This window comes from Varanus komodoensis, unplaced genomic scaffold, assembly GCF_004798865.1.
Source record: "Varanus komodoensis strain SLA01 unplaced genomic scaffold, ASM479886v1 scaffold16, whole genome shotgun sequence".
Lineage (NCBI taxonomy): Eukaryota > Metazoa > Chordata > Lepidosauria > Squamata > Varanidae > Varanus > Varanus komodoensis.
Window position 1 is genome coordinate 11,535,854 of NW_025335468.1, and position 15,662 is coordinate 11,551,515.

General features: G+C 42.4%; 1 protein-coding gene across 3 annotated transcripts in view; it reads left to right on the forward strand.

The window, feature by feature from the left end:
* Positions 1-658: 658 nt before the first annotated feature.
* ABCC8 (ATP binding cassette subfamily C member 8) overlaps positions 659-15,662 on the forward strand; it is a 103,029-nt gene continuing 88,025 nt past the window's right edge. For 2 of the 3 annotated variants that reach the window (XM_044425761.1, XM_044425762.1), the window contains exons 1-3: positions 659-915; positions 3,277-3,418; positions 5,977-6,098. In XM_044425761.1, the coding sequence (XP_044281696.1) occupies positions 768-915; positions 3,277-3,418; positions 5,977-6,098 (412 nt within the window). In that variant the 5' untranslated portion in view covers positions 659-767. Of the gene's footprint in view, positions 916-3,276; positions 3,419-3,681; positions 3,854-5,976; positions 6,099-15,662 lie in introns of those variants that run through there. The other variant, XM_044425763.1, reaches the window with a different exon arrangement.

Consider the following 15,662-nt stretch of genomic DNA (forward strand, 5'->3'; position numbering starts at 1 on the left):
TCTGCCCAAACAAGCCGATCTGTGTCCCAACGCTCCTGCTTAGTCCCGCAGGGTTGGATCAGTCGGACCATTACTTTACTCCGCACTTCTCTAAGGTCAGGTTTTGTTCGTCTGGTTAGGGCTTGAGCCCGGGACCGACGGACAGCGGGACATTCCCCGCAGATAACTCAGGCGAAGCCAGATGTGGGCGGATTCAAGATGCATTGCCTTTATATGCTGTGGTAACCCGCCCAGGGGGCTTCGGCTACGGGGAAAGCAGAAGTGACACAATATCTACGGAGAAGAGGGCGCGGGGTTTCCCGGGCGCGCACGCAAGAGCCGGCTCGACCCGCAGGGAGGGCGAGCGCCTCTCCGCCTCCGCGGCAGAGGAGCGGCGGCGGCGGCTCCTTTAAGCGCCGAGCTGCGGCGACCCTTTCCCTCGGCCGCTGCGGGCGAGAGAAGACGCGCCGCGCTCTCCGCCGCCAGGGCGCGCGTGGCTTGGGCGAGCCGGTCCGCGGTCGCTCCCGCGCCGCTCCGGGCTCCGCCACGCGCCTCCTCGCCGCGCTCGCGGGGGACGGTCCGTCTGGCGCGCGGGGCGGGGGCGCGCGTGCGCGTGCGCGCTCTTCGCGGAGCCCCTCGGGGCCGCTTTCGCGCGGCTTCCCCCGGGCGAGGAGAGAGGTGCGGGCGCGCCCGAGAGGCGGGGAAGCCCCGGAGCCGGCCGGCAGCAGCGCCCGGCGGTGCACGCCCGGCCTCCCTTCGCCAGCGCGCCCGGCAGCCCCTCCGCCACCATGTCCTTGGCTTTCTGCGGCAGCGAGAACAACTCAGCTGCCTACCAGGTGCACAACGGGGTGCTCAACAACGGCTGCTTCGTGGACGCGCTCAACGTGGTGCCGCACGTCTTCCTGCTCTTCATCACCTTCCCCATCCTCTTCATCGGTGAGTGCAGCTCGCGGAGGACGAGGGCGCGCGGAGACGCGGCCGTCCGCCTGCCTTTCTCTGCAGCCCGCTTCACGCGTCCCCCTCCCCCGCGCGCGTCTCTCCGTGGCTCCCTCCTCGGACCTCTCCTCTCCCTGCAGACTCACCCAGCTCTCTGTAGTTTCCATCTCCCGGAGACTGCCGGGCGCTCCCCCGAGCCACTGATCATTCCCTCGCACCTACTGGAGCAAGCACAGAAAGGCACGCTTGCAGAACGAGGCTGACCTGCTTTTTGCAGCCGCCTCCCTGCTCCAAAGAAAAGGCTGGGAAACATTCTTGCAGGGAAAGCACTGGCGGCCGAAGGGCGCGGGCCAGATGTCTGTCTGCTCCCCGTTTTCGAACGCACCGCTTCCACTGAGCTGGGTCTCCAACAGATTTGGTGAAATCATTCCCGTCTTCTCGTAGATCTGGCTCAGTCCCTAGATGGCATTAATATGCGGGACGCGTGCCTCTTACAGGGCTAAATAAAATCTAGCAAGAGTATAGTGACTTGTAAAGGAAATGTATTTCCTTTCCCAAGCAAAGAGATCCAAGAACATATACATCACCGTGGTTAACTAGACTCTATTTATTCATCAGTTTCAAACTATATTCGCATGTGGTATTTGTTGAGCAATAAATTACATTAATGTTTAAAAAGCCCAGGCATGCACTTAAACCAATGGAACTCTTAGTTAAATAGTTGGCAGATTCTTAGGCTTCATAAGCCATAATACCTCGCATTAAAATTAAAAATACGTTAATATTCGACCTGTTCTAGATGGTTTTTGCAAGATGGAAAAACATTAAAAGATTGTCATATAGGAAATTTTTTGGCATCAGTGGTATCATTTGGCACCATTTGGTGTGAAAACCTATTCACCTACTTAGAACTAAGGGAAATGATTACTTCATGACATACAGTATCTATTCAGTCAGTTTATCATGCAAAAATGGGGCATTTCTTACTTGTTTGGCCATTTATTTTTCCTTAACACTGTCCTTCTGTATAGGGGATGTTGCATTATTTGGCCATGCAAAACTCTTGAGACAATATGAAATTTCTCCCTTTCATTGCTATCAAGATTGTTATATGGAATGTTGTTGTGCAGTGGAATCTATATAGTTGATGAAATGTGATTTCTATAGATTAGATATATTTATAATATAATTCTTTCCTCCCAGTCACTTTCTAAGCCATTTCCCAAAAGTGTTTATCCATGAATTATTCAATCCTTTGGAATAGATACTTACTCCCACTAAGTATCTGATGTACAACCCCAGCATAGTTGCCAATTTAAACAGTAGTGCCCCAGTTAGGTTCCCCCCTCGCTTTCTGCCACAGTTCTTTCTTGCTTGGGGAACACCTATCCTACATCAAAACACACATGAGGATAAGTGAGCAAAGGCTGCTGCACTTGCATTCACCAAGGGTGCTGCTTCTTTCATCACATTATTTGCAGATGTACACTCCATATAATGATGTATATAAAGAAATGCGTTCTGCTGCAATTCCGGCTCTAAACTGACATCGTAGAGGTATGTTTTCCTGAAATTAGTAGGATTTATACCTAAGGGTATGTTATTTACAGTACAATCTTATGCTTGTTTAGATAGAAAAAGGCGCTACTATTCCCAGCATTCCCCAGTCAGCCATTGTGGACTTTTGTAGGACCTTTTCTGCCTAAACATGCATAAGATGGCATCCTTTCCTTCAAGGAGTTCATGGTTCTCTTCATTTTATCCTCACAACAACACTGAGGTGGGTTAGTCTGAGAGAAAGTAACTCACCCAAGATTATTCACTGAGCTTCGTTTTGGAACAGAGGTTTCAGTGTGCTGTGCTCTGTTATATTCCAAAACTTTAATAATGGGCCACAATGACTTATGCAACCAAGACTTGGCTATAATGAATCTGGGATACACTTTGATTGTGTGGAAAGGCCTTCTTTACTCACTTCTACTGGTTAAATCCAAGTAACACCATGGTCAATTTCTCAAGCATGTATGCGTTCATATTTCAACTACAGAGTTACCTTTGTGTCAAGTTCTATCATTAACTTGGTATTTACTCAATTAGAACCTATTTTTTCAGGATTTTTGATCCAATTTGTGTTCCCATTCCCTTTTCATCCATTTATAATGTTTTTCAGTAAATCCACAGTACCAAAGAGGCTATTTCATTGTATTATTTTTTATTACCCATTCTTTTCTTTGTTTTCATTTCAGATTTAAAACTAAAATATCAGCCTTATTATTGATTGTTCAGAGCAGACAAGAGCAGGATTTTTTATTGTATGAGCCAAACTCACAAGATAACAGCACTTTGCTTTCTTACATTTAGGATGGGGAAGTCAAAGCTCCAAAGTTCATATCCATCACAGCACATGGCTTCATTTTCCTGGTCATAATTTGCGCTGGATTTTGACTTTCATCCTTTTGTTTGTGCTGGTGTGTGAAATAGCTGAGGGCATAGTATCAGATGGGTAAGTACATAAATGGCTATAAATATATACATGAACGAGTTATTTGCATCACTTTTATGCAACATTTTGCAACACTTTTTACAGTGTTATGTAATGTAGTGGGTGCATATTCACTCTGGCCATTCTGCCTGTAAGAAATGTATTCTGTATTCAGAATGATTAACCTACTGACCTTGTGTCAGATATTCCAAAGACCTTGCCAAGAATGTAAATGTACACCTACACGTACTCTTCCTTATTTTTAGTTATCCTGCTTGCTGAGTCTGCTGTGAACATTTGCTCCTCTGCAGCTCCTATGGCTACATGACAAAGAAAGAGCTAAGGGAAGATCCCATATGACTCTATCCCAAAATAAGTAATACTTTTGAAATGGAGTCCTAAATGTGCAAAAGTTTCTTGAAATCCCCTTAAAATATTAAGATAGCCATTTCTCAGGTAAGGGCATTTGGAGATTCTGATCACTTCAGCTGATCACTATATCATCACTGTAATGATGCTGAAAATGTTGCTAACATGGCAAATGTAAACAACAACAGAGCAATTCTGTGGCTGTTAGGCAGCATCTAGAAAGCCACAAGATTTCTTTTTTTTTTTTAATCTCCAGGTATGAGCTCAGAAAATAGCTCCAGCCTCACATCTAAGGATCTGCACTTAGATCCCCTCCACCCTCCAGCTAGCAGAGGAAAAAACCATACTGGCTGCTTATCTGAGGCTGTCAGAGTGACTCAGAGGAGGGGCTTGGGTGTGCTTTTTGAAGGGAGAGAGGAAACCAGTGCCTCCAAGGTACTATATATCCTGGTGGTGCCTCAGCCTCCTTCCTTCCTCTTTCAAGTCACCACAGTTAACCAAAGTCAGCTTTACAAGTCTGTCCTCTCTGCATAGGATGCACATAATTTTTTAGTTCACAGGGCAACAGGCATCCTCACTGGATTGTATCCTAAGTAAATACGAATAAGTTATTTGAACATTACCTGGACACTAAGTTGCTTCTCCATTCAGGTAAGGGAGAAATTTCTGACAGCTCCCCCTTCCTCTATACCCCCTTGTGTCTTACTCCACCCCATTCTTAAGGGTTTCCCACCAGAGTGAGGCAGTTACAGAGGATAGAGAATGGGGAAGGAAAGAAGCCCCATTATAGGAATGTGAACTCAGTTCCACTTTCAGAGGACAAACTAGGATCTGAGTCAAGTACCATAATTCCAAGTCCTTGACCTGTATTTAAAGAATGATAGTGAATGCTCACATTTTCAAGAGCAGTCAGCAGTACAAGTAACACCTCTTATTATACTTTTAAATTCTAGATACTCAGTGTCCTAGAGTGAAAGGATACACCAACTTCATAAAACACAAACATTGTTCCTTGTTAACTGTCTACTTGGCAGCAAAAGATTATGATATGGTTTGGCATTCAAGCGATAAAGCCACACAATAGTGACTCCTGAGATACTATCATATAATAAAATGTCTGCCACTCACCCCTGACTGACAAAATACTATACTTGGTTTTACAGCAACCTGTCAAACGTTCAGTATGCTTCTGTGTGCCTTCAGGCCTGATTAATGTCAATTGCCACTGAACTTGGTGAGACTTAATTCTGTGAAACTTATACAAGAATCCTAGGCTAGTTGAAAACTCAGTGGGGCCTACTTCTATATATTTACTTAGAATACATATATAAATATATATTTATATATATATATATATCCCCCTCTGTCTGTCTCTCTATATAGCACTGTTTGAGAAGGATATAGGCATATACACAAGTGCACACAGTTCCCTTTCTTTTCTTTCCCTCAAATTATAAGTCATTAGTTATTTTTGAAGTGCCGTGTTGCCTGAAGAAGAAAGCATATGTGGGAACCATTATATTCATTTGCACCGAAGAGCTCACTGAATTTCTGCCTTTGGTCCTGACCTAGGGAGCTATCTTAACTGTGAAAACTCTGTGTGTGTAGATGCACACAAACACACACACAGTCAAAAATCCTTTTTTAGATAGTGTCGGCCGTGTGTGCATTCCTTTATGTACGAATGGCTTCTTCCCACTGAATTTGGATCCACATGTAAGGATCAGAACAAATAGCAGCATTTTCAAGTCAAGGTATATTTAATTAACATATGGAGCCATCCCCTGGGGTGGAGAGGGGAGGTGTTAGCTAAAAGAAGGGCCTTCTTGCCAGTTGTGCCTCACCTCTGGAATAGGCTCCTCAGAGATTCACCTGGCACCAACACTGCTAGCATTTCGGCACCAGACAAAGACTTACCTTTTCTCCGGTTATTTTAACAATGGATGTTAATGGCTACTGCTTTTAAAATTGATCCCATCTTTGGTTTTCATGGATTTTGGTTTAAAAATGTTTTGCATTATATTTTAATGTTGATATATTAACTTTTATATTTGGATTATGTAATATGTTTTGAATATGTTGACTTAATGTTATTGATTTTTGAATGTTGTGTTGTTTTTATATTGTGAGCCATGCAAAGTACCCAGATATGGGCTATTATAGCAGCATATAAATTCATTAAATAAATAAATATGCTTTGTTTTACTTAGGGTATCGGAAACTCATCATTTACACCTATATATGCCGCCTGGGATGGCATTCTTGGCAGCTATCACATCAATTGTTTACTATCACAACATTGAAACGTCAAATTTTCCAAAGTTATTAATAGGTATGTACCACAGTGCAGAAAATTGTGCAGGTATGAATTTGTCGCTCTGAGGTTAAGGTCTAATTTATTTTGCCAGTACTTCACTGCATTGTACCTGATAAGGTATTTTATTTTATTACTAGAACTTCACATTTCATGGATGATGATTTATTTCATTTCTATTCTGCCCAGTAGCTGAAGCTCTCTGGGCAGTTCACAAAAAATGCTGATGAAGATGATGAAGACAGAGTGCTCTAGTTGAGGTACAAGAATTAAATACATGATTACAACATCAAATACAATAAATACAATAAAATAGGCATTAAAGTCCAACATCAGCACGGAAGATAAAGCATGATCCTTCTGCTATTATATCAACGCATCATATATTGTTGTTACATGCTTTCAAGACATCTCTGACCTGATGAATGCAGTTCATGAACAACTTCCTTCGACCCCCTGAAGGAAGGCCTTCCAAAATGTCCTGCCCTTTGCAGCCCAGCGCAGCTCTTGTAGACTCAAGGCTGTGGTGTTCTTTATGGAATTGAGTTGCCCCTCCCTCATAGTTGTTTCCTCATAGTTGTTTCTTCTGACTTCAATTTTCCATACCACGATTATCATCTCCAGTGAGTCTTGCTTTCCTACAGCATGCCCAAAGTTTGACAGCCTGTTTTGCCAGTTTCCCTTCCAGGACAAGTTCTGGCTTGATTTGATCTAGGGCCCACTTGTTTGCCTTTTTGTCAGTTCAGGGTATTCACAAAGCTCTTCTCCAGGAACATGTTTCAAGTGCATCCATTTTCATCCTGTCAACTTTCTTCGCTTTCCAGCTTTCACATCCACATGTAATTTTATTTTATTTATCATTTGATTTATGAAACGACAGCCAATGATCCCAAACGAGACCCTCTGGATGGTGTATATTCAACAACAGCAAATAAAATTATACAATAAAGAGTAGTTCAAAGCATGTTTAAACTATTAAAACATATACTAATACTAATAATTATTAATAAGAGTGCCACAAAACATTTTAGCAAAATGAATTTCTTCCAGTCAGGATAGTGGTTAAACCATCAAAAGAACTGATTTGCCTAATCAACCAAAATTTCAAATTAATGTAGAACTATTTAATTAGTTATTAAAATATCTGGAAAATAAAGCTGGCACCAGAATGATTGTACAGAAGGTGCCAGGTGGACTTCTCTGGAGAGCCAATTCCAAAGGTAGGGCACAACAATCAAGAAGGTCCCTCTTCTATTTGCCATCCTCTTCTCTTCCCTTTGGGATGGCACTTCAAGAAGGTCTTCTGAACCAGCTCTTTAAAGCTGGATAGTTTCATGTGGGAGAAGCCAGTCCTTCAGGTACCCTGGGCCCAAGCCATTTAGGGCTTTATATGTAAAAACAAGGATTTTAAATTGGGCCTGGGCTTCAACCACTAGCCAATGGAAATGGTATTGAATTGGTATAATGTGGTTGCACAGTCTAGCTCTTATGACCAACCATGCCACCCTATTCTGGACCAGCTGAAGTCTCCAGACCATTTTCAAAGGCAGTACTTTGTAAAGTAGAGTACATTACAATAGTTTAACCATGAGGTTACCAGGGTGTGAATAACTGTGGTGGGGTTCTGTCTGTCCAGGTAGGGCCAAAGTTGGTAAATTAACTGTAGTTGGAGGAAGGTGCTTCTGACCACTGAGGCTACTTGAGACTCAAGTGATAGTTTTGGGTCCAGGAGCACCTGTAAGCTATGAACTCTATCTTTTTTTTTTTTTTTGGGGGGGGGTGTCCCTGTCCAAGACAGGGGAAGTCCCACCAACTGATCTGACATATCACTCAGCAAAAGTAGCTCCCTCATGTCTGGGTTGAGCTTCATTTTATTGGCCCTCATACAATCCATTCCCAAGCTCAGACACTGGTTCAGAACAGAAACCACCTCACCTAGGTTTGATGAAAATAAAAGGTAGAGTTGAGAGTCATCAGCATACTGATGACATCTCACCCCCCCACACACCTCTGAATGATCTAGTCATTTCATGTAGATGTTGAAAAGCTTGGGGGATAGTATAGTGTCCTATGGAACCCCATGGCATAACCCCATGTTAGTGCAACTATCCCTCAGCACCATCTTCTAGATAGTCAGCCAGATAGGAGCAGAACCACTGCAAATCAGTGCCCTCATCCCCCAATCCAGCCAACTTGTCCAGAAGGACACCATAGTTGTTGGTGTCAAAAGCCACCAAGAGGTCCAGGAGAATCAACAGGGTTGCACTTCCCCATCTCTCTCCTGACAGAGGTCATCGCACAGAGTGACCAAGGCAGTTTCCATCCCAAAGCCAGGCCTGAAACCCTATTGAAATGGGTCTAGATAGTCCATTTCCTCCAAAGGTGCATGGAGCTGCCCAGCCACCTGCTGCCCGAGCACCTTGTCTGAGAAGGGGATGTTCACTGCATGCCTATAGTTGGTCACATCCTCTACATCCAGGTTTGGCTTTTTAAGGAGTGAATTTACCACAGCCTCCTTCACGGGGGCTGGAACCACTCCCTCTCTCAACAAGGCATTGACAATCTCCTGGACCCAGGCTTAACTTCCTCTGTAGAACTCTTAATAAGCCACGATGGGCAAGGGGTGAGTAAACAGGTGGTTGGATGAACAGAACCAAACACCCTGTCCACCTCATTGGACCACAACAATTGAAAGTCATCCATCAAAGATGAACCTCTGAATGTCCCATCTAATGGAATTAAATCAAGGATGGAGTCCAATCCACAGCAGATCTGAATGATTTTCTCGTCAAAGTGAAATACAAATTCCTCACGGACAAGTACCAAGGACTCATTGATCCCCTTAGATGGGCCAGATTGTAGAAGGCCTCAGAAAAGCTCAACTGAGACTACTCAGAAAAGCTCAGCTGGACAGCACTGTAAAGATGCAATTTAGTTGACAAAATTCTGACATTTTGCCCACTTTATTGCCACAGAATATATTTGCATACAGTCAGATACTTCATGAGAAATTCAGCAGCATAGCACCAAAAAATGGGCCCATAAAACACGGGACTTCGCTGAGTGGAGAAAGCAGACATTTTTGCTGCCTCCACAAAAGTACCAAATTTTGTTGGCATGGCAGCAGCAGCAGGGGTGGAATCAGCTGCAGAAAGGACCAGGGGGCGTGTGTTTCCAGTGCCTGACTCCAGTTAAAACTCTTGGCATCATACTCTTTAGTAGCTAAAGTTTCCAAGTTACCATTTTCAAAGATAAACACATTGGAGTAATCCAGGCAGAAGGTGACCAGAGCATAGGTTACTTGCATCCAGATAGAGTTGTAGCTTGAATACCAGCTGAGGTTGGTGAAGGTACACCATACCACAGAATCTACTGGTGCTTCCAATTATTATGATGGACCTAAGAGAACCCCAGACTACAAAACTCATTTTTTAAGGAGAGGACAACTCCTTACAGAACTAGTTGAACACTACTCATCACATTTCACATTTATTATAAGGACTAACTGTAAATGCTTTCCTCTGTTTCTCATCATCAAACCTACTTTCCAAGATGTTTCTGTTATTGTTATTATTAAATGAAAAAAGCATCTCTTGGGATAGAATATTATGCATATCTCAACAGGAAATGTCTGGTGGCTGGGAAATGCTGGGACTTGTTGAAACATTCATAGGATTTCACAGAAGAGATTATCTTCTGATAGTGTAATAATATTCAGACTTTCAAATTATATCCTCCTACACCAGAACATCTGCATGCACATGCAACAAAAAGTGACAAAGAAAGGTGCTACAGGTGGGCAAAAGTTACAACTTGAATCATTGTACAACAGTGAATCATAAACATTAAGGTTTGGTTGGGAAATCAATTGGCAATGCCATTGTTGTTAATTTTGCATTACTCCTGAATTAATCAAGGAAGCTTTCCTCCACTCAAAATATAGAAGGAAAATATCTATATACAGATCATTTCAGTTCATATTCTGAACCAATTCAGGCAGGGTTCAAGCCAAGGATCAGAATGGAAAATGCTTTAGTACTAGTAACTGAGATTATTGATCTAATCTGAACAATGAGAGGGGAAGTATGGCCTTGCTCCTGTTGCCAGCCCTCTCAGCAGCTTTTGATGCCATTTATATCAAAACTGTCTAAATGGCCTCCAAAATTTTATTTGGATTTCAGGATTTTGCTGTAAAGTAGTTCTAGACCTCTCTGGACCACTGTCCTCCCCACTAGGAATTGCCCTACAAGGATGTTACCAAAAGTATCCATCCTTCTCACCAATGTTGTTTTGTTTCCATCTGAATGCTTTTCTGTGTGATCTCATCAGTTGATACCTAGCCATAACTTTTGCTTATAGGAACTTGAACCAGTTCTTTGAGATGATATTATCCAAGCTACAGGAGAATACAAATGGGTTGCTTTTTGCACTTGGGTTATTCTGGAGACAATCTCTTTTTTAATTCTAGTCTGGGAAGATAATACATGGAGAAATTAATTATTGAGTCCCGTCTTTCCACATACTCCTTTGAATAAATGAATCATTAAGTCAGAAGGAATTGCTACCACATATAAACTTTAATTGCAAAATCCATATGATAATGAATATTATTAACATTATTAATATATTTTATGCTTATGAAAACCTAGCAATTTCTTAAAGGCTGATGCACACAGATTATAGTAGAGTAATTTACAGTAAACATATGTTTACAGTTTGATGCTAATCTTCATGCCAAGTGTACTAAGTCCTTTACTGAGAAGCTTGCTTCATTTCAAAATACTGGGCATTTGGTAATGATATGAGATATATTATATCTTCTACAGATATAAAATGGCACTGTAGCTGTTCATCAGCTAAAATACACATCATATCCATATTTCCACAGAAGAAGGTTCTACAGCTCCCAGCGTTCACCAGCCAGCATGCATGGGTAGTGAATGGCAGGAGGTGTAGGACTTCTTTTTCTGCTAAACATGCACAGAATTGTACTCTTAAGTGCTTTTGGCTTGAAGATTCATTGATGTCACTGCTGGAAGAGCTCTCTCTAGAGAAAACTCTGCCCCACTCTTTTATCTCAGGTTTTACTGAAAACTATCAAGTTGACAGAAAGTTGTAAGTGTGTGAAGCAGAAGTAGCATATAGCTGAACATAAAGCAAGCGTTCTTTTCATGTGTTTAGCAAAGTGTTCCCCCCTCCCTATATATCTCACATACATACATGCACACAATGAGGACTGTCTCATATCCTTGTTAGATACCTTATCATAAAGCTGCTTGGCTTTGAGTCTTGGTTAGAGTATTTTGTAAAACCATGCCTCTTTCTTCCTGTATTTCATACAGTGCCAAGAGTGTATGCATATCTTAATAATAATTCTCTTAACGCTGAATAATTCTCTTAACGCTGTTCACTTAAATACCTGATCGTGAAATCCCTGTGGCCTGTAGGCAAGTGCCAAGCATGAGTGAGACTGTTGTGTTAAATGAGACTGGCACTTATATTATTTTGCAGTTGAGGTACCAAAGGCCAGTGCATGCAGAGGGCTGAGGCATGCAGTTATTCATAACTCCCCCCACTACAGGGTAATTGTCTTCAGATGAAAAACAGTTCATATGTACACCAAACCTTTTCATGTTAGGATGTTGTGGGAAGCTTTCCCTGCTCCTTGTAGTGGACTACTGTACATAAATAGCCTGCTGTGTGAAAGCAGAAATCACAGGTACTCTACAGGTTGACCATTTCATTTGAGCAAAGTTGCACGCATGCACACACTCACGCATGCACACATCTCTTCAGCCTTCTCGTACTTTATATAATGTGTATCCTAATTCCACAGCGTTCTCACTGCACTCATCCCAGTCTCATAGCTATCCCATGCCACATTTAGAATAACAATTGGCCTGTGCCACCATGCAATATAGCCACCTGGCTTTGCTCCCTGCCAAGTCATGGACTGGCCGGCCATCCACCATGAAAAAAATAGGCACAGAGTTGATTTAACAGCCCTGGTTACCAACCCAAATAAACACAGACAGCTCGCCATGCTGTAAAGCCAATTGCAGTTGTTCATAGCATCATGTGGACAGAAGGAAGCATCATATGACAAGAGATCCCCTGATCAAAGGCCAGGGCATCTGCCTACCAGCCCCTTATTAAATCAGCCTAGGCATTTATGAACTTAATGATACACAAGCAAAGACAAATTCCAGAGGAGCAGCTTTGTTACTTTGTTATTAGCTGCGCAAACATTCTTGTGGCACCTTAGAGAATAACAAATTTAGGGTGAATCCTATTGGATGCCTATAGCCTGCTCAATTTGGAGGCTTATCAGAATTCAATGAAAAGTGGAAGAAGCAGGCAAGGAGATCTTTGCTTCCCCACACCCCTGCTTTGCAATTTCACTGGATGGGCTCTTCTAGCAGTCTAATTAAGGTCTTTGGAAAAGGAGGGAAGGAGGCTGGAGTTCACATCCTGGCTGCTGCAGTCCCCTTCTATCCCCAGCCCCTTTCATCCATCTCTGAGGATGCTTTCTTGCTGCCAGCATGGTTCTTTCTGCACCAGCTGCAACAGGGCAGGGGAGGGGAAAATCAGAGCTTCATTTTCTACTTCTGAGGTCAGAGCACTCCAATTCTGGAGATGGGAATTTAAACTATCCTATGATCCTCAAACAATATATAGGGTGTACAAGATTATTCCCTCGAATTATATGAACTTTCTCACATTTTTTTCAAAAGATTGAAGTATCTTTTTCAGTTTGAAAGTGGGTGCATCAATAGAGAGAGAGAGAGAAAAAAAAACATGCATACAGTGATGACCAGATGCACTCCTGGAATGTGCCACTAATAAAAATATTTCTAGAGAAGACTCTGTCTCAGTCTTTTAACTATGACTGTGGAAGTGTCCACAGTTACCTTCTTAGGTGCCTACCTGTTTCTGCCCCTCCTAATCTTAATTTTTAAAGTATTTAAATTCCTTTTTAAAAAAATCAGGGAAACTAATATGCTACAATGTGAAGCATCAGTGTCCAGGGCCTCTGGTCCTCACAGCATTCAGAGAAATAAAAATGGTGGGTGACTGCAGCCAAGTGCTCTCACTTAAAGCAGCTACGCCCACCTGGAAAAACAGGGCACATGCTGGATCCGGCAGGCTTCATCCTAGGAGGCTAGAAAGTGACAAGGGCTAGATGAGGAGTGAGCATGACTGTGTTCTATGCTGTGTGTATGTGTATGTTTTAATATAGATTGTGTGTAGTAGCCTGTTTGGTGTCGTTTGGTGCATGTTTTGTCTGGGTTTATAATATGTGTGGTATATGTTGCCTTGGGTTTTGCTGTGTGTGTTGGGGGGTGCGGTACATTTTTTGCCAGATTTAAAGACTGCAAGATTTACTCTGGCATGACCTTTTGTCATGAAAAATAGCATAGCCTTGAAGGGGATGGAAGATTCTTCACTGGTTTTACTATCTAACAAATAGAAAGTGTTAACGATTTGAAGCAGGAGTAGGATTTTTGATGTGCAATATGTATTTGGGTATAAATCAAAAGGTGCATTTTACTGAAAATATATTTATACATTCACTTGTATTTACAATGAGGACTGCTCGCATGTCCTTGCTATCTGCTGGGCTAACTATGGCATTCAGTTTCATAATTTGTTTCCTTCACAGTTAGATTACTTTGTAAAATCAAGCATCCTTTTTACTCTTCTTCAGAGAGTGCCAAGAGCATATAAATGTCTTCCAAAATAATGAACAGTTTGTTTACGTCTATGGCCTTAATCACCTGACCTTGAAATGTGCATGTGTTTCTCTTACCACCACCAGTTTGCTTGCCGTGAAATTGGTATTTTGTTGTGCTTTGTAGCTGCCAATATGTAATTTGATATCTGGAGTTCAGAGCCCAACCTTGCCCTGCATTCTGCTTCTTTGCCACTCGGCTCTCTGTAAAAAGGGTGCTGAAACAGAAAACTATGGTTCAGAGGAGCGGTGCGAATTATATTTCTTTTTGCCTGACTAATTCGCCTTCTGGGAAATGTACATGTTCATGACTAGCTGGACCAACAATGTAGCTATTTCTGACAGCATCTGCAGTACTGTCAAAATTGAAAATGTGTCCACTTGTCCAGAAAGGTTGGGGAGGGTTGTATAAGTGCTCCTCTCTGTCAATGTGGGACTACAGGATTAAAAGAAACTTTGTTGGCCTATAGTTGTATATTGGTACCTTGGCTCACAAACTTAATCCATTCCAGGACTCTGGTCATGACCCAAATTGGTCATGAGCCAAGTTAAATTTCTTCATAAGGTTCAGTGTAAATAAGGTTAATCCATTCTGTAACCATTTTTTAAATCAGAAAAATGTGAAGCAAAGTGACAAAGAACAACAAAGATCATGGCCATCTCCCCCTTCCCACCCCAATCACAAGCATGGCCATCTCCCCGCTCCACACAGCATGACCTAGATCACGCCTGTCATCCCTGCAGGCACCCGTCATCCCATCATCGCTGCAGGCGCCCATCATCCTGGCGTGCTGGAGGCGAGGGGAGACAGGCGTGATCGTGGGCGCACTGGAGGAGAGAGAGACGGGCATGAACAGGGTGCGCTGTGGGAGGGAGAGACAGGCGTGATCTCGGCCATCTCCCAACCCCACCTCAAGTGGGGAGATGGGTGCGATCGTGCTGGGAGCAGGGGAGAGATGGCCGAGATTGCGCCTGTCTTTCCTGCAGGAATGTGCCCGTGAACATCCACCCAATGCCGTTTGTGACCCACGTCAAAATTTTCATGAAATTTTTGTTCGCAACTCGATTAGGTTGTGAACCAAGCCGTTCGTGAACCGAGGTAGCACTGTACCAGTCAGCATCAATCATATAATGATCCACTTGCTTTTTGAAAATTAAACATTTATGTCTCCACTTGGATTGCACTGTGTATAAATTAAAATTGAGTTAAAATAAAGATTACAATTATCAATGAAAACTATTGAAGCAAAGATATTTTCTTCTGTTTCATTGACTCTGTTCAGACATCTGCAAAACATTTGGCAGCAAATCATTAATTAATCGGCATGCACATTTGGGAATATATGCTATGACTAGGCTACTTCCTGTTTCCAGAACCAACCCTTGAATACCGAATTCCATGATTAATGAACAAGGACACTTGGGTCTGTTCATGTGTTAAATAGCTATTATTATTATTATTATTATTATTATTATTATTATTATTAGAACATTTCTATGCCACCCCTTGCCGATGCTACAAGTTAGCCAACTAATTTAAGTTAATTTGAGGGTGTTTGACGCACAAACAATCCCATTTGTTCCTGTTGGGACATTGCAGAAACAGCCCTCGCCATAACTTCTAACATTAAAGGATTGTTAATAGAAACAGGAAGTAGCTCTGGTGCAGCATTAACTCTTGCCTGGTCAGCAGACACTACTGTGACTTCTGAACAAGGTCATTATTTTTACAGTTGCTGTAAGGTAGAAATGTGGTAAGCTGTGGAATAAAGGAGCTCGCTCTTTGACAATCATAGCTTAAGTAATGGTTTAAGACTTTTAAGGAAATGTGAAAGAGAAGTTTCACTTCC